Here is a 22,917-nt window from a genome sequence, read left to right as displayed (position 1 = left end):
ATTGTTCAGTGGATGCAAATTTAAATCCCTGCTATTATTTTAATAATCTGCCTTTTACTGCTTGTGCTCGGATCATTTGTTTGCAAACCAGGTTATTTGGAAAGGGAGGCTCGGGGGTAATTTCATGCTTTGGAGCATTTATATCTATAACTTAATGAGGAGAGGGCCTGTTGTTTCCTAGTAATACGCTGATAGAGGGGAGCAAACTTTTGCCTCCCCGTTTAGGGTACTGTTAGGAGGCAATAATGTGGGATTACCCTGATGGAATTAAGGAACAAGCAGAGGCGATGCAGCTATGGCTTGAAGACCAAATGAAAGTCTGAGGCTTCATTCTGGGATTTTACAGTTCTAAACGATGTTTTCCATTTGCCCATTAGAGGAAGCTGACTCAAATTTCATCCTGAGATTTGATCATTCCTCAATCTCGCCTAATTGGAGTCACTCTGCTTTTCTAAATCAGATGAGATCCCTGTCATGACCCCCAAACAGGATCAAAAGTATAAAAAATTGGTTTAGTCTTCTTTGTTCGTTAGTTTTGATTCATTCATTCATCTTCTGAATTGCATATCCTCACGCGGGTCACGGGGAAGTTAGGTTTTCCTCTCTTTAAAACTTCATCATACAACCTCATTTTGATCTTGATTTATCTTCGCGCCTCAAAATCTTTTCCTGACTTGGTCTCAGCTCCTCATACTCTTGATTTTGAATCCTAAAAGTATTGTTCTTGACTTATTTTGCTTTTGTCTCTGCTACTCAGTCATTCAAATTTCATCAACAATTTGCCTAGATTCACTCATCCCTCAACTTTGCCTAATTGAAATCACTCTGTTTTCTTACCATGAACATTTTTGTTGATCTCTTAATTGGTTCCATTCTATTAGTTATCCGTCTTAGCATCAGTTTATGCAACGCAGGTCGGTCCGGTGCACATGATGTCACTTAGTCCCAGGATTCAGATTTGAGACACTGCCCCAACTCGATTTACACAATTTGATTACATTTAGCCCGGCGACAAAAAAGAAGAAGCCAGTGGCCAGCTTTGTCAGGTGATCAACATTTTTAATGTGGTTACCTCTTCAGTGAAGCCAACATGGGACCAGGGTGGCGGCTGCCTGGATGGACTGAGGACGAGGTGCGCTTCCACACCCAGGCGTCCACACCGCTCTCATTCCTTTGCTCTCCCGTCAAGGACTCCTGGAAGCTTGTAAAATTGAATCAGACTGCATGAATTAGAGCATTAACTCAATTTGTTTACAAGGCGTCATTTCTTCTCCGGCAGGCTGCATCCTCGACGACTATCTGCGGCTCGCTGAACCCGGACCTTTGCAGAGGTCACTTGATGCATTTATTACGTTGTTCACGAAGGATTTTTTTTCTGGCTATTATCAAGTGACAAGGGGCTAGCCGTACATGAGCAGAATATTATTATACAAATTGTTCTAGAATGTTGAGGAGTACAACCGAAGATACAGCTTGTGTGTGGCATTTACTAATAGTTGTTGCTTGTACAAATCTTACCTTTGTTTTACTTTCACAGTGGATGTTTTCTGTGGCATGGGTGTTTGTTTGTTTGTTTATGGCCAACTACAGTAATCCTATGCTATTCGCGTGGTATGAACCCTGCTTTGTGTTGTGAAAAACCACACGTAATATACACCCCCCCACCAAATATTTATAAATGCTATTATTGATAGTTTGAAGCTGTTATGATCCCAAAACAACTCATCTGACTGCAAGTAAATTGTTTACAGATGATTGAATAAATCGTACAAGGCGCATACATATCATCACACCAACAACATAACTGTCCAACTTGGACTATAGATTGTCATATTCTGCAAAATCTGACTTTATCAAAAAATATTTAGTTAGGCAGTCATGTTATTAGTGTGACGATATGTAAAATATTTGTGCCCATGTTTTCTTCTTTAAAAACAACAACAAAAAATCGATCGACGGCGGTACCTTGACCTACAAGATTAATTTGTTCTGTTACCAAAGTCGTAACTCAATTTACTTCTAACATACTTGACCAATAAAGATGCTTCCGATTCAGATTCTGACAGTGACACCGCTTTCAATGCGACAATGGCGATAGAAGTGTATCGGCGGAATGGCTCGATCCTCCTATTCCGTGTCTGTTCATAGTAGCGAGGCGGAAAAAAGGCAGATTATTCTCACTTTGAACAAGCCGTGTAAAAAGGACTATTGATTAATTGATTAAGCGGATCTTGTTCTGTTTGTTGGTCCTGCAAGTTTGTTACTTTCTTTCCGAGACAAAAGGATAAAGGCCCCAACTATTATATTTCTAGGCTAAACTATTGTGACAGTAGTAACTGGTAAGCAGTTTATAATATTGCCAAACAAAAGAGACTTTAATCAAAATGCGCAGCAGTGCCTGCGGATGCTCAAACGTTTCTTCATCAAAAGGCCTTTTATACACTTATAAACATCAAAGGCCTCCATGCTTCTTAATTGCCAGAATCTTTTCTTACTCAATTAAGTTATGCTTGTGTTTTCATAAAGATGAGACAAAAAGGGGGCTTTGGGTAACCAAATCAGCGCAGTGGAATTGATCATGGCTGTGTGTTCAACACAAGAGATGTACACATATGTAAATGTGAGTGTGTTCTGTAATTCAGCAGCCCTGCAGTCACTAAGACGCGAGTGTTTCCGGAGAAGTAGTGAGTTTAAACCACGCAATTACGTTATTGTCGCATTAAGAAAAAAAGAACGTATGAGTGTAGCTTTATTGCTGACGGTCTTAAACGCCAAGTTGAAGATGCTGTGCAGATGCACTGGCTCAAGGAGTTTGGAACTTTTGAACTTGTTTGTAAGCTTGCATGAAAACATAAAAGTACAAAAATGGCCCCTTTGCCCATTTGGACCAATGATGTACCTTTTCCAACCATAAACAGTATCCACTTATTTATACCTCGGGGCTCAATTGTGAGGCCCAAAGGGTACATCACAAAAAATTCCACTTGGACAATTAAGTCTTTTCTTTTTCCTTTATCAACATAACAAACAGAAAAAGTTAGATAAAGCTATTTTTTCAACTGTGCACTTGCAGTGTGGTTTAAACCTAAGTGCCAAATAATCCGTTTGTGAGTGACGTTCACAAAGAATAATAAGTTGTGTATGCATATTCTGTACATGCGTAATTGCCAGCATTCATTCTGATTGCTTTCAAAAATACGGCGGCAACATATAGGAGTTGCATTAAAGCGGTGCTTGTTAAGCGTGTCGGTTACACCGAAGACGTGGCGCAAAATGTGCACTGTCTGCGAATATGCTGGAGATAGAAAAGCCTAAGTCCGGAGGGGGAGATGAGTGAGGAGGAAAAGGAGGGAAGTACTGAAAGTTAAGTACAGACGTACCTTGACTTATGTCTTTAATCTGTTCTGTGACCTTGCTGCTAACTCAAATGTATTTTATCTTAATCAAACGTTCCCCATTGAAATGAATTTAAATGCCATTTTTCCATTTCTTCTAAATGTGTTTGGGCATCCCCGGACTGTGCTACCCACAGGATCATTCCTGGCCTTTCTACTGCTTTGTAAGGGCCTAACAATACGTAGATATTGTTATTGATGCGCAACTGTTAATTGATTTATCAATAGCAAAACAATTGTTAAATTAATCGACAACTGTTTTGATAATCGGTTAATCGTTTACAAACCATGTTTAACTTAAAAATGTGAAAATCTTCTGAATTTCAGCCGCTCAGCTGTAAATATTCTGTGATTTCTGTTATACTGGAAAGCAGCAAAAAATACCCAAGGATAGATTTTATTTTAAACTCTCATTTATTGATTAATCAAGAAATAACTAACAAATGAATTGATTATTCAAATAATTATTACCCCCCTATATTTTCAATATGCAAACATCAGGGTTTGATACTCTCAAATGTACCGATGTACTTAATGAAGTGTCCGTCATGAGCGTCTTTGTGTGGACCTAGTATTTGCCTCAGGTCCCCCCGCAGCTCGCATTGGAAAAGTCAACGCTGCAATTATTATGACCGCCCTGTCCTTCTTTTCATTCCTCATCTTTTGCCTCATTCTTCCTTTTCTCCTGTCTCACTCTCTCACTCTTCCTTCTAAAGGCAAATTTGAGTTCTCATATGATATACAAAAGCTGTTTTTGGCAGACTTTTTTGGGGGGTCATATATTCTATTTTTAGTCCTTCAGTGTTATTCTTACACCAAAAAGGAAGCTTTATATAATATATAAATACAAAATAGTTTATTCTATAGATCCATGTGTCTATTTTGAAACACAGATTTTACGACTTATTAAATGTAAAGTTTGACAACTCCGACAGAGAAGTGAACACATTTATCCGTGGCCTCCTTCTCTTAAGTCATTAAAATGAAAATAAACGAGAATGAGTATATAAAACTACAATGCATTGTTGTACACTAAATTAAATGTGGCCGCAGGATATAAAATACTCAAATGAATCCCACCTTGACTGGCTATAATGTTGAGATTCTGCTTGCGCATGAATGCATCAGTGTTAAAAAAATCCATCATCATTAAGTGTTATGATATGATACACTTTTTTCTTTTTTAACAGTCTAGCGGTAAGTGCAAGTTGCTGGTATGCATTTTGAGGAAAAGTTAATAGTCGTCAATGGATGGCACTGATCATCTTTTAAAAATAAACTATAGTTTTTTTTATTTTTGTTTTATTATTATTATTGGAATCACTCTGTTTATTATTTTTTCCCATGAATGAATGGCCTTTTTTTGGGTCTTAGTAAGTTTTTGAACTTGACGATTTTTACGAGCATCTTCTGGTAAAAAAATGAATGGGACCATTGAATAGCCAGAATAAAATTGCCCCTGACACTAGTTTTATCAGTTGTAGCTTTGGTAGACATGTCATGACAGGTCTTATGGAAAAAATGGAAATAAATAAATAAATAAAACACAGGGAAGTCAACTGTTTTGATTTGGAGGAGCCATTTTGGGCAAATCAGAAGTAGGTTTCCGAGACAAATGACAATGCTGAATTGTCATTTCTTTCCTCCCTTGCCTACGTCATATGATTTAGGGGTACCATGATATCTAAGTTTGATGATCATTTTAATGATCTGCCTCGAAAATGATTCTGAAACAGAATTCTGAACAGAGCCCGGATTCCCTGCGTGCGTATGTGTCTGCGGCATGTGCGCGTGCGTGCGCTTGTGCGTGTGAGGGGTGCCCTCGATGCCTGTTTTTTCTTTTTTTTTTTTTTTTTTTAGCGCATCAGCACGTCTGAGGTAGGCCGTCCACGCTTCTCATCTGGAAAATCGCCCTGCGTCCTTCCTTCACCTTTGCTGTATCCGGGCCGTGCCGCAATTGCTTGATTTGTAACTTGATTTCACGGGAGAGGACAAAAAACCTGTTGATTATCCCGCTTTCATTAAGACGGGGCGGGGCGGAGGGAAAAAAAAAACCTCAGCTCTTGTCGGAGAAAGAAGAAATCAATTTAATACAGACTTAACCGAAGGAAATTGCATATTCTGCTTGTTTGTGCTGATCAAGCACTTTTCTTTTCCTCACTTGAGACCTGCCTTCCTATTAATTGTGTGTGTGTGTGTGTGTGTTTGTCATGTGCATCTATCTGTGTTAGGCGCTTGAGTGTCATATGTTGTAGGTCGGTTTTCAGACCTCAAACAGATGTGCATTCTTTTTCACTAGCACACAATCGTACCTCGACTTGCGACAAATCATTGGCATTGAAATGCAATAATTCGTTCCAGCCATTTACAAATTGAATTTTGTATTTGCGTGTTGGTTTTGTTCCATTTAGTAATTGGCAAAAAGAGTGTCTATTACTATGGCCATATGCAACAGTACATTATACGTAGTATTTTATGACTGCACGTGTGACTGAACCAGATGTAGAGGAGTCGGCTTAATATTTATGAATAAATGTCATCATTGTGACAACTTGATATATGAGTTCCCCTCGCCTCCCTTCGTCTTCTTTTGGCTAAAAATACACATCCATGTTAAAATACAGTCTTAAGCGCTGATGACCAATTTAGCGTGGCGTGTCGCGGACAAGGTCACGAGAGATGTGGACAGCGTTCCTCCCTCCGAGGCCTTTTTTCCTTTTCTCCTAATCTACGGAGCAAGAAGAGAGGGTCTCAAAGTCGTTTCCCTAATTGCTTTTATAAGGTGCCCTTTTCATACGCTGTCATTCCTGCTCGTTCACTTTCACTGCCGCTACAACACCTTACCTCCGCACCAGAAGCAGTTTAATTTAAATGACGACAAAACATTTCATAAAGTTTGGAACAAGTTGAAGTGTGGTCTGCAGGATAATTAGTTTTTGTACCATTGGATTCAGAAGTATTTGGACAATGACCGATTTTATGGTGAGCAGTACGGCAGGGATTAGTGGACAATTTTTTTTATGGTGGGCAACACATTGGCCTAGTTGTGGATGGTTTTAATGGTGAGCAGCACGGTTTACCAATTTGGCCGTTTTTATGGTGGGCAACACAATGGTTGATGTTTTTTATGGTGGGTAGCATGGTGGATTGCTTTTATGGTGAGCATTATGGAGGACTAGTTGTTGATGGGTTTTATGGCGGAGACTTTCGTTAGTGGAAATGATTGGTTGAACATTTTTGGCATCTAGTGTAGAATTGTCTGTATGCTCTCTTTGTACGTGTTGCTGCTTTGTACTGTATATGTGTGGAGAAGTTATTTGAATGTGCTAACAAATGCTGATTTCTGTTAGCTTGTCTCTGATTCGGCAATGTACATACTTTAACCTTTAGTCCGAAATGATATGCTTTAATCAATTTGAGATTTAAGTACACAATGTTTAATACTTGGGTCTTATGTTCAACTTCAACCAGGATTGGCAAACATCTTGAAGCATGCACGCTATGCCTCTTATTTTAAAAACTGTGTTGTCTGAGTTTCTTTGCGGTTCCTTGCAGTGGTGCTGTACGATACGCTTCCATTTCTTGACAGCGAGTGAGTGACAACTGGTGCTGAGCAATGCTTTAAAAAGTGTGTTTGATAAGTGTCCTTTAATAAGTTTGAATATGTTTAAAGTATGAAAGTTCAAACTATATAATAAAAAAGTTTTTTTAATTGTCTTGATTGAAGATACATTCATATCGCGAGCAAGTCTGGAACATTGACTGTGAGTTTTAGGCAAAGGGAGGGCTGCATTTGATTTCTTAAGTGTTGGCCCTCCATAGGTGATCTCTGAAGGTGGCCAAGAGGTGACGCAAGATGGAAACAGGGGTTAAATTAGAAGTGGGAGTGCCCGCGGAGGATTAGGCGATGAGATTGAGCCGAGTGCATTAAGGCAGTGTATTATTTGGCGGTTCCACTTGCTTGCGTCCATTAGGGTTGGCTGCCGTGCTGTTTAAGAGGTCAACTAAGTGTGCACGTGTGTTTTTTAAGACTTGCCAGAGTGGTCCAGTGTCTTATTGAACAGGACGGGTCTCCCCCTGCTCTAATACCTCTTCATTTTATTGGATTGGATGGCCCCAGTTATAATTGTATTAGTTTTTACCCCCACTTTCCATCCCCCTCTGCTCTTATGCCATCTATCTAGTCAGCAAACACTGTGTCATTCTTCAGGAGAGACCCCCCCCCCCCCCTTCCACACTCACATACACACACACAGGTATTTAGGGGTATACATTCCAGACCCATAGTTAGTTTAGAGATCCATATTAAAAAAGTAAAAGAGAAAAGTCAAAGAGAAAGTATTCATCCATCCATCCATCTTCTTCCGCTTATCCGGGGTCGGGTCGCGGGGGCAGCAGCTTCAGGAGGGACTCCCAGACTTCCCTCTCCCCAGCTACTTCATCTAGCTCATCCCGGGGGATCCCAAGGCGTTCCCAGGCCAGCCGAGAGACATAGTCTCTCCAGCGCGTCCTGGGTCGTCCCCGGGGTCTCCTACCGGTGGGACATGCCCGGAACACCTCCCCAGGGAGGCGTCCAGGAGGCATCCTGATGAGATGCCCGAGCCACCTCATCTGGCTCCTCTCAACGTGGAGGAGTAGCGACTCTACTCCGAGTCTCTCCCGGATGACCGAACTTCTCACCCTATCTCTAAGGGAGAGCCCGGACATCCTGCGGAGAAAACTCATTTCGGCCGCTTGTATCCGGATCTCGTTCTTTCGGTCACGACCCATAGCTCGTGACCATAGGTGAGGGTAGGAGCGTAAATCGACCGGTAAATTGAGAGCTTTGCCTTTTGGCTCAGCTCTCTCTTTACCACGACGGACCGGTACAGAGTCCGCATTACTGCCGACGCTGCACCGATCCGCCTGTCGATCTCACGCTCCATCCTCCCCTCACTCGTGAACAAGACCCCAAGATACTTAAACTCCTCCACTTGGGGCAGGATCTCATCCCCGATCCGGAGAGGGCATTCCACCCTTTTCCGATCGAGGACCATGGACTCGGATTTGGAGGTGCTGACCCTCATCCCGACCGCTTCACACTCGGCTGCGAACCGCTCCAGTGAGAGCTGGAGATCACGGCCTGAAGAAGCCAACAGCACAACGTCGTCTGCAAAAAGCAGAGACGCGATGCTGAGGTCCCCAAACCGGACACCCTCAACGCCTCGGCTGCACCTAGAAATTCTGTCCATAAAAATTATGAACAGAATCGGTGACAAAGGGCAGCCTTGGCGGAGTCCAACCCTCACTGGGAACGAATCCGACTTACTGCCGGAAATGCGGACCACACTCTGGCATCGGTGATACAGGGACCGAACCGCCCTTATCAGTTGGCTCGGTACCCCGTACTCCCGAAGCACCCCCCACAGAACCTCCCGAGGGACACGGTCGAACGCCTTCTCCAAGTCCACAAAACACATGTGGACTGGTTGGGCGAACTCCCATGCACCCTCGAGGATCCTGTTGAGGGTGAAGAGCTGGTCCACTGTTCCACGGCCAGGACGAAAGCCACACTGTTCCTCCTGAATCCGAGGTTCGACCTCCCGACGGACCCTCCTCTCCAGCACCCCTGAATAGACCTTACCAGGGAGGCTGAGGAGTGTAATTCCCCTGTAATTGGAACACACCCTCCGGTCCCCCTTCTTAAAGAGGGGAACCACCACCCCAGTCTGCCAATCCAGAGGCACTGTCCCCGATGTCCACGCGATGCTGTAGAGACGTGTCAGCCATGACAGCCCCACAACATCCAGAGCCCTTAAGAAATCCGGGCGGATCTCATCCACCCCCGGGGCCTTGCCACCGAGGAGTTTTTTAACTACCTCAGTGACTTCAACCCCAGAGATTGGAGAGTCCGCCTCAGAGTCCCCAGGCCCTGCTTCCACAATGGAAGGCGTGTCGGTGGAATTGAGGAGGTCTTCGAAGTATTCTCCCCACCGACACACGACGTCCCGAGTCGAGGTCAGCAGCACGCCATCTCCACTGTAAACAGTGTTGACGTTGCACTGCTTCCCCCTCCTGAGACGCCGGATGGTGGACCAGAATTTCCTCGAAGCCGTCCGGAAGTCATTCTCCATGGCCTCGCCGAACTCCTCCCACGCCCGGGTTTTTGCCTCAGCAACCGCCGAAGCCGCGTTCCGCTTGGCCACCCGGTACCTGTCAGCTGCCTCCGGAGTCCCGCAGGCCAAAACGGCCCGATAGGACTCCTTCTTCAGCTTGACGGCATCCCTTACCGCCGGTGTCCACCAGCGGGTTCGGGGATTGCCGCCACGACAGGCACCAATGACCTTACGGCCACAGCTCCGGTCGGCCGCCTCAACAATGGAGGCGCGGAACAAGGTCCACTCGGACTCAATGTCCCCCGCCTCCCCCGGGACGTGGGAAAAGCTCTGCCGGAGGTGGGAGTTGAAGCTCTTCCTGACAGGGGATTCCGCCAGACGTTCCCAGCAGACCCTCACAGAACGTTTGGGTCTGCCAGGTCGGACCGGCATCTTCCCCCACCATCGGAGCCAACCCACCACCAGGTGGTGATCAGTTGACAGCTCCGCCCCTCTCTTCGCCCGAGTGTCCAAAACATGCGGCCGCAAATCCGATGACACGACTACAAAGTCGATCATCGAACTGCGGCCTAGGGTGTCCTGGTGCCAAGTGCACACATGGACACCCTTATGTTTGAACATGGTGTTCATTATTGAAAATCCGTGTCGAGCACAGAAGTCCAACAATAGAACACCGCTCGGGTTCAGATCGGGGGGGCCGTTCCTCCCAATCACGCCCTTCCAGGTCTCACTGTCATTGCCCACGTGAGCATTGAAGTCACCCAGTAGAACGACGGAGTCCCCAGAAGGAGCGCTCTCCAGCACTTCCTCCAGGGACTCCAAGAAGGGTGGGTACTCTGAGCTGCCGTTTGGTGCATAGACACAAACAACAGTCAGGACCCGTCCCCCACCCGAAGGCGGAGGGAGGCTACCCTCTCGTTCACCGGGGTGAACCCCAATGTGCAGGCGCCCAGCCGGGGGGCAATAAGTATACCCACACCTGCTCGACGCCTCTCACCGTGGGCAACTCCAGAGTGGAAGAGAGTCCAGCCCCTCTCGAGAGGGCTTGTACCGGAACCCAAACTGTGCGTGGAGGCAAGTCCGACTATATCTAGTCGGAACTTTTCTGCCTCGCACACCAGCTCGGGCTCCTTTCCAGCCAGAGAGGTGACATTCCATGTCCCAAGAGCCAGCTTCTGCAGCCGGGGATCAGACCGCCAAGGTCCCTGCCTTTGGCCGCCGCCCAGCTTGCAATGCACCCAACCCCTTTGGCCCCTCCCACAGGTGGTGAGCCCATGGGAAGGGGGACCCACGTTTCCTTTTCGGGCTGAGCCCGGCCGGGCCCCATGGGCGAAGGCCCGGCCACCAGACGCTCGCCTTCGAGCCCCGCCTCCAGGCCTGGCTCCAGAGGGGGGCCCCGGTGACCCGCGTCCGGGCGAGGGAAAACGTGATCCATTAATTTTTTTCATCATAAGGGGCTGATGAGCCGTGCTTTGTCTGGCCCCTCACCTAGGACCCGTTTGCCATGGGTGACCCTACCAGGGGCATGAAGCCCCAGACAACATGGCTCCTAGGATCATAGGGGCACGCAAACCCCTCCACCACGATAAGGTGACGACTCACGGAGGGGAGAGAAAGTATTATATGTTAAAATGAAATTACCTAAGTTCAGCCGTTTTATCCTGGGCTTTATTTTTTAGTAAAAAATAAATAAATGCAATATCTATCTATCGATGAATATGAAATCATGATATACTTTTCAGTCATATCACCCAGTCCCACTACACATAATTTATGTAGCAATTGCACGTGAAAAACAGTATACATTCGTTTTTTCTTTTTGGTAAATTTGTACAGTGATATTTTTTGCTATTAAAATTATTTTTGATTGATGCTTTTTTTGTGGGCCGGAATGGATTGATGGTATTAACGGTTGTTGACAGCCTGATGGTTTTTGGAGAAAGAGGATGGAAAAACCCTCTTAACACAGCATAATCACTCAAAATAATATTTTTGTAACACCTGTGAACCAGGCCTTGGCAAAAATATTCAGTAATATATCAATCAGTATGTGTATACCCCGCTTACGTAAGTCATTCAGGTCTTGCTGCCGCTGCACAGTCAGCGATTTACACTGGAGTGAACCACTGCCACTCACTGTCCCCTCGCCCTTGAAGAGGCCAGAAGTTGTCAGGCTCCTCATAAAAAAAAGATTGCATTCTCCTGATCTTTTTCTATCAATTTTTCCCTCCTCCTTCCAAAACCTGGCCATCTGTCTAATTGTTCACCTCCATGGCTTTAATGCTTTTTACATGCCCCCCCTTCCCACTTCTTTCCAGGCAATAAACTTTATTTTCTTCGCAAGACTTCAATCTACAGGAAGGGGGTGGTGGGGGGGGCAGGTTGCTCACCTTCTCCCTGCTGGATTTGCTCCAGTGGGCGCAACTTCAACCCCCTACTTATCTCCTATCTCTCAATCTCTCACCCTCCATTTTCTCCATATGAGTTTGTCAAGCCGGCACCTGCACTCATCTTCTCTGCTGGTCACCTTTCCTCTCACGCTGACCTCTTAATGATCCCATCGGTGCGTGCCCTGACCTTGTTTCAACCTGAATATTCCTCATTTCTCCACCAAATTTCTCTCTCATGCGCAATTGAAGCTCACGTCAAACTGCGAACACACTTAGCGGACTATTTCTTCTCCTCTAAACTGTGCGAAAGTGTCTTTGAGTGTGAAACAGTTGTCTCCCCTCACCTGTGATTACTGCTGTGTGCACATCATATAAGCGGGCGCCCTTATAATCCCATCTATAATGGCCACAATCAGCACTTTAATGCTTTGTAATATCATCCATGTAATGGTAGAGTGTAGCAGCAAGAGAATAATTCAGGCATAGATAATGGTGTGATTGCGCGTTTTTACCCTTGAGTCACAACATTGAGTTTGTTGTGTGTGTGTGTGTGTGTGTGTGTGTGTGTGTGTGTGTGTGTGTGTGTGTGCGCGTGTGTGTGTGTGTGTGTGTGTGTGTGTGTGTGCGTTTGCATGTATAAATATATCCCAGGGCGGTTAAGTTGCCTGTAAAATGCCTGAAGAAACACATTTCCATCAGTGGGCTCTCTTAACCCTTCACTGTGGCTTGTACTCATCGCTCCACGGAGCGTCCTTGCTCAGGAGTCCCTGAGCCGAGGGAGACGCTCCCATAAGATACACTGGGGGCCGCGGAATGTTTTTTGGGAGCGTAATGTGAGCTGACAGTCATCATCAGGGATGGCAGGGATAACGGTAGCCAGGATTCCTGGTCATGCCAAACTGAAAAAGCCATTAGGGAGTTCTCGGAGTCTCTCTTGGGCATGAGTCACATGGAGCATTCATCAGGAGGAGGGTTGGCAGGCTTTATTTTGACTAAATACAATGGCACCTTGGCACATTTTATAGTGAGAAAAATTGCACGATCAAATATTGCACTGTTTAAAAACAGTAAAATAACTGTAATGACTTTATATAATAGAATGTAAAGAATTAAAAAGCTTTAACGTTTTAAAATATTTTTCATTACCCTACCTTAACATGGTTCAGATCATAAATAGGGCACCAACTTGGTGCCTGTGGGCCTGTTCTAAAGATTGCTCTCCAGTGAGGTCCAATTTTTGTGTCGTTCTGCAAAAACAAAAATCTGACTCAAACTCACCACCGCGGACATGCTTACCAGTCGACCACGTGCTGCCCTACAAACAAACAAAACTCAGTAATTCAAAGATTATCTCTTTACATTCTCTCTTAATATTTTATATTGTTTTTGTACATTTTCTACAATAATCCCAGTAACCAAGCTTGATTTTTGTGTGTTGTCCCCACAGCACAAAGCCCAAGTGGAAGCCATGATGTGCGACCTGGCCTCTTTCCGCAGTGTCAGGGAGTTTGCAGACTCCTTTAAAGCCAAAAAGCTGTGAGTACAACAACTATTTGGGTTCCGTTTGGTTGAAGTCTTTGGAAAGATCAACTGGAAGCAAAAATCTTCCATTAACATTTTCTTTTTCTACAAATGACCTGGTCCACCTGTCCCTTTTAAGAATCAAACGTGCACTCTAGCACAAAAGTTCGCCGACCCTTGTTGTCGAACCATTTTTACATATAAAGGACATCCAGGCTGTTCCTGATGGAGAAAAGGACTAAGGGGTCAGCGTGTGTATATTTGTCTATTTAGAGTGACATTGGCACCTTGGACTTGCTGGTTCTTATTCTGTGGTGGTCAGCATGTGTCTCATTGCCCGGTCGCATCGGTGCTATTTCGGGGGTCATGTATTTTGTCATCAATACTGCTCAACCACCTGCAGGTCTCTTGTGGCAGCATGCATGCGTGTGTGTGTTTATGTATATACATATGTGTGTGTGTGTGTTGGCATTAATCTTGAGGGGGGAGGCCCTTGGGAAGAGGCACAGCAGCCATCGCCTGCAGCAGCCCGGAGGCAGGGTATGACCATCCAGGACACGAGTCTTGGGGGCGAGCCAAACCTCGCGAGGGTTCCCCCCCCTATAATTTACCCTCGGCCTGGTCATAATGAAGCTTTGACTTTTCTATAATCCCACCCTTCCACGTAATCTGTTTTTTGTTTTGCTCGCACACAATAAATCCCCATGTACTAGATCCACCTGCAATAGGTTATAATCCGCCATTTAGAACGTTTTCAAGATTAGTGTTAACCTTTGCACACACAATTTAGGAAGTTTAAATGAGAGCTGTATTTATGGCACTCGTTCCCTATGCTCATTAAAATCAGTTTGAGTTTCTTTTGGCTCTTAAGTGCTCCTTAAGCAGTTGCGAACCGCCCTCACACATACGCTGAGAGCTTCATTGGTTTTTACTGAAATGTGTTCGGCTCTTTCATTTGTCAGATATCTCGAGACTATATGGGTAAATCTATTGGCGACTTAAAGCTTGTCAGTAAAAAAAAAAAAAAAATCATAAATAAACCGGATCGCAGGTAAAAGAGTAGCGGGTTATAGTGTGGTAACTTTTATAAGCAATACATTTCAAATGAATAAATGAAATAAGGTGTTTCATATTCCTGTATTTAATTAAGCACAAATGTGCATTGAGGCCACCAAAAATATTGCATTTTAAAACTTGTTAGAAAACTCTGAACTACTACTGCATTCTAATGCTGGTCATTAAAATGGGTACTACCATAATGTGCTTTTGCAATTTGTTGATTGGCTAAATATCTCTTTCTTATGTCAGTCTGTCGCTCTGGCTCTCTACCTCACTATTTTGGCAAGGTTGTATTTCTTCATTAGTGGTGCTGTTGGGGTGGGGGGGGGCATATGGGGGAGGGACTCCCAGGGGACGTCAGAGTACATTAATTCTCATCACAAGGCGAGCGGAGCAGAGTGGAGGCTGGGAGCTCTGAGCTGTGAATGGCACTGGGCAGCTGTCTGAGTCTGCCACCACTCTATTACTGCACGTATGTCTTCGGGCAGAACGCACGCAAACACGAGCATCGTGCGTGCATGCGCGTATACACTCAAGGAAAATAGAACCCGGTGCGCACGAGCACAATAATACTTGGGCAGCGTGTCATTGACAGGTGAAATGTAATCAGTCTTTTTTTTTTCTCCCCCATCTCCCCCCCACTCTCGTTTCTCACTCCCTTGCTTTTAAGTGCTTTAGTCAGTGGCTTTCACGCTGCTTTGTGTTCCATTGACCCCGATTCCGCTTTAATTGCCTGTCCTTTGAAATGAAATTACCTGGATATTGATATTGTTCAATGCGAGGCAATTTGATGCGGCGTAATTGACGGAGAACGGCACTGACAGAGTGCCCCTAATACAATTTCTACTGAACGCTCCGTAATTAACACGTGCCATTTGTTCCTGGACACATTCATCCTGGTGTCATTGCAGACATTTTACTTTACATTACAGGTGTAACTGGAGTTGAATTCTGATTTTCATGCTTCTCTACACATCTAGCAAAATTGCGACCCTGGATCGAGTTTTGAGGCCTCACATACAATTTGCTGTGCCTAATTATTTTCAATGAACAATAAAAAACATTTTCAAGGAAGTTGTGGATCGCCACAAAGACACAAAAGGGGCACTATTAAACTAGAGTGATCATTTCGAGAGGCTGTTGCCAATGATTGATTATGCCAGTCACACACTGCACCTGTACATTTTGGTAACAGAGACTCTCAGCGCTTTACTTTTTTAAACTCTTTCTGCCCCCCCCCCCCCCTCTCTGTCTCTCTCTCTTTCTCTCTCTCTCTCTCTCTCTCTCTCTCTCTCTCTCTCTCTCTCTCTCTCTCTCTCTCTCTCTCTCTCTCTCTCTCTCTCTCTCTCACACACACACTGGCAATATCCTCCTTGCTGGCCCACATTATCACGGAGGTCAGGGGCCGTACCCAGGAGGGTTATTTAAAGTAAATATATAAACGTATGCCTCCCCGTTTGGTAGTTAACACCCTCGTTTGAGCGGCGCTGAGATTGCACAGTGCAGCGCTGGCCGAGTTGTGCGAGGCCTTTAATGTGGAGAGCGGGACCGGTGCCTTGGGCGGCAACAGGCCTATTAAAGGCCTTCATTAGAGCCGCACTTATGAGAGCGAGACTAACGGGTGGGCAGTTGGATTAACAGGCCTCTCGCATTACAGCGCACAGCTCGCTTCAGATCACCGGACCTCGGTGATTACACTTTTTCGGAACCAAATGTGTGCGACTAAAACGGCCCGGCAGACAACAGGTGTCAAAACTTAAATCATTTTATTACGGCTTATGAATGCATCCTCTTCATCTTTCTTGCTAAACTGGTTTGTTATTTTCATTTTGGCCGAGTGTGTCATTAAATTGCAATATTGCAAGCATTTTTTTCACCAAATCCCATTTTATCTATGTTTTGATTCCAGAATAAATTCAGAATCTAGAATATATACTATTGACGATTTATATTCTTGCTTTTCCCTTATTGACTGATTCGCAATTGATGCATTTAAGCCTTAGTTAAGTTTCACGCTACCTTGTCCTGCTCTTGTGCAGTCTCAAAACATTTCTCATTGAAATGAACACTAACATTAATCCATTCCAGACTTTAACATTTTTTTGTATTATTTTTGTGATAAAAAAATAGCACTGTACAGTATTATATTATGAAAATACACAGTAATACTATGATGAAATAAAATATAAGAAATGATGACATTTCACTAAATTGCTACATTTCTTTTTTTACTTGCAAGACACAACAAAGACCTGATCCATTTCACCGTGTGGTAACCGTGTGAACTGACGGTGGCCGTATGTCCGGTGTCTTTGTCTCTTGAGGCTGTTGCTCATACGGTGTCTCCTCACCTTATTATATTTTAACACGCGCCGCGAGTGCGTCCCACCGCAGAAGTGCTGAGGTGGGTGTTCTTGAAGTTGACGAGGTTTGTGCTCTTTAATGAACCTTGCGTGTTCGGGAGGCCTGAAGGTGATCGCTACTGTACACTTGGATGTAATAGCACGGGATGGCTCATTATAGCGGGAGCATAACAATTCGCACATTAATTTTCCAGCATCCAGTTTTTAATTAATCCAGTAGGCAGTCTTAAACACAGGGTACACAAATTGCCTCCGGCCTCATAATTAATTCTAATGGAAGAAATTAAAAATTGGTGGGGTGTGTTTGGATTGTTCGTCTGTGTTACAGTGGCTTCGAGCTCGCTGGAGCGACGCTGTCACCGACAAGCATCTCTTACTGCCCCGACCAATCTAGCGGTCTTCGAGCCCCAGCATGCAGATAGATTCATTGTGCTTGTGTGCGCATGTGTGTGTGTGTGTGTGTGTGTGTGTGCGCTCTAAAGCATATGTTCCTTTATTGGCCCCCAGCACTCTTGTGTACTGAAATGATAGCTTTTCATTGCATGGATGAATCTTAAAGCTCCTGTTATCTGCATTTCTTTGGGAGAACCACAGTATTCATGGGGCAGGATGAACGGCTGCGTATGCTTAATTTGTAGGAAAAAGTACTTTTAAATAATAAAACAAGGCCTTTAAAATGTTTTTGGAGGAAAAATGTTTCCCTCAACAATTAAAAGAAATACAGCAACATAAATCTACATTTGTGAACAGCCTGCAACATAACAAGAGGGTAAACCACTAAATGCATTTTGGACGTTGTTATCCTTTATTAATTTTCCCCCCAAAATTTCTCTTTTAGGCCCTTGCACATTCTGGTGTGCAATGCAGCGGTGAGCACTCAGCCTTGGACTTTGACCGAGGACGGCCTGGAGTCCACTTTTCAGATCTGCCATCTGGGTCACTTCCTGCTGGTCCAGTGCCTGCAGGACGTGTTGCGTTGCTCGGCGCCCGCCCGTGTGGTGGTGGTATCGTCAGAGTCCCACAGGTAACATTGAGTATCAATATAGGAACAAGTGAATGGCAAACTTTCACCACATTTTCACCTTCTACGGCCCTTGACATTAGATTGTACACTGACAGTTACGAATAGTAGGATTGCAAAATTTCAGGACTTTTCCTTGTTGGAAACTTTCCTCTGGATGAGACTAAATTTACACAAAGAAGGTCGACTTCAAAATAAAAGCGAAATAATATTGTGCATGGATAGCAATAGTTTACCTAGCTTTAATTTTGAAGTTGTCCCCTGGAAGCAGTCGTTAATTTCCAGTTGAGGGTGGCCTGACATATTCAGTCTGCAAAAGCACGATGACAGACTTGAGCTAAGCGCAGAATTCCTTTTCCAGTGCTTATGCGCACCGGCGCACTGCTTCTGTGCACCCCTGTTTGTATTGCTTAAAATCAATTTATTTCGAATTACAATGGAAAAATAACTTTTTTTGGGGTGGACATATTCCATTATGGAGCTTGCGTGTTAGAATTCTGCATGGTGATGGGTATATTTTTTTTTAAAAACAATTGTGGAATTTGAAGAGCATATGTACTACATATCATGCTTGTATCACCATTTGAGTACTGGATACCAACACTAAAATTCAATAGAACTACTTTTTACAGTGTCGACAAGTTAGGCATCAATCATAAACTGTCAATAATTTCTTTCTGACATGCCCATTTCCACCATCATTGTAATAATAGTGTGACCTCAAGTGAATTCGGGTGTCAAAGCGTCACCCCCACCCGTTGCTCGCTAGTGCGTGGCGCTGCGCGAAGCATAACTCGTATAACAGTGCAGCTGTATGATCCCCTAGAACAAGTGTGCACATGTTCTCCTGGTCTCAGCTCATTCCGCCGATCTCCAATCCATCAAGTGGGCTCAGGCCCGACTGACTGACTGAGAAACGGAATCGATGCCACGCGGCCGCCTCTGCTGCTTTATAGTCCTGAGCTCGTAGCTCGCAGATCACTGCAGGACATCATGCTTGTCCACTGTATGACAGCAGAGGAACGAGACGCTGGGAGAAAGACAGACAGATAGACAGACAGACAGACGGCCGGGAGGCAGGAGGGAAAATGAGGCAGAAAAGAGGCTGAGTGTACCACTGCAGAGACGGGTTCAAAGTAAATTTTGGCTGATAAGTCCATCCATCATGTTGATGATACGTTTAATTCATAGTGACAGCGTGTGGTGGGAAATGAGTTTTCCAGTGAGTGAGGCTGTCATGTTTGACAATACGCATTAAGCCTGATGTATCAGTTTGTGGCCAAAAGTGGCCAGCACAGCTGCACGACTGCAGTTAGGGGCTTACGCTTTTGCCGTTCCTTTCAACACATTTGGACAATAAATATAACAGCGCTCTATTTAGACATTGTGTCCTTTGGCATGTCCATCTTTCTTCATTAAGGTATTTCATGTTTACACGTTTACTTGCTTTTGCCAACTGAGAACAATACAATTCAGTGCTTTAAAGTTTATTTATCCTAAACTTTTTGAAAAATGTTATTGATTTAATAAAAAATGTATGCAAATGTACTAGTGGTATCGGTTACACCGTATCGGTATCGGTGTCAAATACTCGTACTTGTGTCGGTCTGAAAAAAGTGGTATTGAATATCCCTAGTACAAAGCATTGGCTTTTGATGCAATGACAATTTTGCATTGCATATCATTTGACTGTGCAGGTGTATGTACAGTAATATTGTGTTTCAGGGGTAAGGATGGTAAAGCGCATCCATCTTTTCCCTTTCCCACTGTGCTCTCCAACCAAGCCTCTTCAAAGACTCCTTAGGCACTTTCACACTGGGTAGGCGACCCGGGCAGCAGGGGGAAAAGGGAGTCAAAATAGACAATATCTCCCATGACATCTTCCATTCTGTCCACCTCATTCCAGCCCCATATTACATTCACTGATGTCTTCTGCCCTTATTTTTGTTTGTTTGCGTAGTTTTCCACTTTCCGCCGATTTGCCGTTTATTCACTTAGCCTAACCTCACATGCAGTGTGTGTGACCTCTGACCCGCAGCATATTGTATTCCCTAAGCCCCTTGTCCACAGCCAAAGAACTGACCTGCAAGGCACCGGGGTTGGGAAGAGATGAACTCGGTGTAATGACTAGACACTTTATCAGTTTGTAACACGGGGGGCTTACTGTGGAATTGGCCCCAGTACGGGTTGACTTTGTCCTCCAGCTGCATTACATCTGCTTCATGCAAGGGGAGATGATATCCTTCATGAAATAACCTCCGATAGATGTGAGCTGCAGCCCTGCTGCCATACTTTCATGATCAGAATACAGCAGAATCTCCCCGGGCTCAAACAATTGGGAATTCGACCAAAATCTGCAGAAAAAATGGGCGTCAAACATATTTTAGGAATGTTGTAGCTATGGTAGCCCTCAAAACACTTATCTCAATTATTTTTTCCCTTTTTTAAATCAAAAGCCATCAGGGAGCAATGTAATTTAGACAGACAGTATAGTATTTGATGACACATGCATAGAAAGAAAGCTGAACTAATGTTAGTCAGTTTTTGAAGAGGATAAAGAATATATGTGAGCGAAGTTTGCTCGCTTGTGTTCCCCAGCAACATCAATGCTAGTTTGTAGTTTGCAATCTGAACAGGGGTGTGTAGACTTTCTATATGCTGTGAAGTCCATCTGAATATGGTCTTGTGGATCATCTGACTAAAATGTAACCAGGCACAACTTAAGCAACTGCTGTGAAGCAATTTGAACGGAGTTCAAATGTGCCTGTTTGGGCAACTGATTTATCAATCCGTAGCAAATAGTTATGAAGTCGCAGCACATGAAATGAAAAAGCCCGCAGATGTTGTAATTCAGCCAAGCAAGGATGTCGCGCAAGGCGACGGTAAACAACGAGCCAGCAGCCAGCTTGTAAAAATTGCTGGGAAACCAGGTGACATTTTGATTGGTTGTTTTCTAATGACGGGGATTAATATGTAGGATGTGCTCGAACCTACGCACACAATACAAAGTGTGTGCATGGTGACGTGACGGCCGCGATGCGGCGAATCGGATGATGCTCAGGCAAGCGTGTCAAAACATCTGGATTTTAACAGCTCCGTCGCAAGCAATTAAAGAACATCATGTCACGTCTTTTGATTTGTGTAGCAGCCCGCACCTCACATCTGCCCGGGAAGTTTGCTCTCATTCTAGTAAACAACCCGCTCGACATCTCTTTGATTTATCTTTCAGGTTCACAGACTTGTTAGACTCATGCGGTAAGGTGGATCTGGCGCGGTTGTCGCCCCCGCGGAAGGAGTACTGGTCCATGTTGGCCTACAACCGCGCCAAGCTGTGCAACATCCTGTTCAGCAATGAGCTGCACCGCCGCCTTTCTCCGCACGGGGTGTCGTCCAACGCCTTGCACCCTGGCAACATGATGTACACGGCCATTCACAAGAGCTGGTGGCTCATGACCTTCCTCTTCACCCTGGTCAGACCGTTCACCAAGTCGCTGGTAGGAACCTAAAATGAAAATCACTCGATTGTCAAGTTACTCCAAGTTCACTTTGGTTTGATTTGCCCGGGCACGTTTTAAAAGGGGTGCCCAAAATCTGGCCCAGGTGCCATTTCTAGCCTGCTACCTTTTTTTTGCCTGCCCATTAGTCTAATAATAAATTAAACATGACCCGGAATGTTATGAGAGAGTAAAAGTTTCAGAAGATATTGGTATTTTAAAATAATAATATAAAAATAAAAAAAATCTGAATATTTGTATATTTTAAATGTTATTTTTAAATAATTTTATTTTTTGTAATTTAAAAGGTGAAAAAGTTGGATATAAGATTCTATAAGTTTTATTTATTAAATAAACATCGTTTTGTTTATTTTCTACTTTCAAGATAAAATAAACGATGAGCAATTATTCATTAAAAATAATGACAATAAGCTGGAAAAGAATTTTAAGAAATCAATATATTTTTTAAAAATACATGTTGAACTAACTACTATAAAGTTTTGTTCTTTTAACTATTGCTGAAAGAATGTTACAAGCTACCACATTTTTTATTTTAAATGTTCAAAATTTGAAAAATAAGTTCAAGGAAAAACGTCAACACTTACAGATATGAACATGTTAAACATTTTAGCAACTGTTGCGACTTTTTGTCATGGAAGCACTGACATTTTTTGTACCACACTGAACCAAATGAAACAGCACTTGGTGGAAATTAAGCACATGTTGCTAGTCACCCGAACGGGTCGCTCGCGCTATCATGGCTGTGCTTGAGTTCATTGTACAAAGTCACCTCACACGCGCTGTTTGTTTTTCACTGGCTGATGTATCCCTTGGTCAGCATTTTATTTGTCTCCTTGTGTTTGTGGGATGCGGTAGAGGAAGAGGATGGAGAGGGGGCACCATGTGCTCATTGTGAGCGTTCAGGAAGAAGGTCTGCTTTTCTCATAGAGATATTCTCTGGCATGTTTTCCTCCTCTGCCCGTTGCTGTTTGTTTAACTCTAAGTGACTGTTCCCCTTCCCCTCACCGGGGCCTTTTGGATCCTGTGTACGGTGACTATTGGATTACTGTAAATGCGTGCTCTCTCCATGTACCCCGGAGCACTGACACAATGAACTCTGCCACGTACCCCGATCCCACCAGGAGAAATTCTTACCACATATTTTTTGATGCCTTATCTTACAGCCGTGCTTTGGAGAGGCCTGTCCAAAAGTGCGAGTACAGTCAAGACATTATGTTCACACAAGCTATCATTTAGAGGGAAATGCCAAGAGGGAGGCCACATGTTGAACTGATGGGATGTTTGGTTTATTTGTTCAATTAAAGCCAGGCCCCACTTGAGAATCGCTGCTTTCTTATGACGGCGGTGTTGGAGTTGGCATGCCCCTCTGACCCCGGGAACTTTGTTTTGGGGGTCAGAATGGTGACTTGTGATGAAGTTGAAGTGGATAAGGGTCACACAACAATGGAGTGAGTGTTTCCTCCATGGATTTTCCTTCCAGAGTGCAGGGAGGGGCTCACTGTTGTGTCTTGTGGGGCTCGCAGGGTAATGACGGGGTGCCAAGGCCGTGACGGCGAGC

General features: G+C 44.3%; 1 protein-coding gene across 1 annotated transcript in view; it reads left to right on the top strand.

The window, feature by feature from the left end:
• The window catches only part of wwox (WW domain containing oxidoreductase), a 120,860-nt gene that overhangs the window by 24,776 nt on the left and 73,167 nt on the right, over positions 1–22,917 (top strand). The window contains exons 6-8 of the mRNA XM_037255445.1: positions 13,328–13,416; positions 17,662–17,847; positions 21,074–21,338. Coding sequence (XP_037111340.1) covers positions 13,328–13,416; positions 17,662–17,847; positions 21,074–21,338 — 540 coding nt within the window. The remainder of the gene's footprint in view (positions 1–13,327; positions 13,417–17,661; positions 17,848–21,073; positions 21,339–22,917) is intronic.

Source organism: Syngnathus acus, chromosome 6, assembly GCF_901709675.1.
Source record: "Syngnathus acus chromosome 6, fSynAcu1.2, whole genome shotgun sequence".
NCBI lineage: Eukaryota > Metazoa > Chordata > Actinopteri > Syngnathiformes > Syngnathidae > Syngnathus > Syngnathus acus.
Note: the sequence above shows the minus strand (reverse complement) of the source record. Positions and strands in the feature narration are given on the sequence as shown.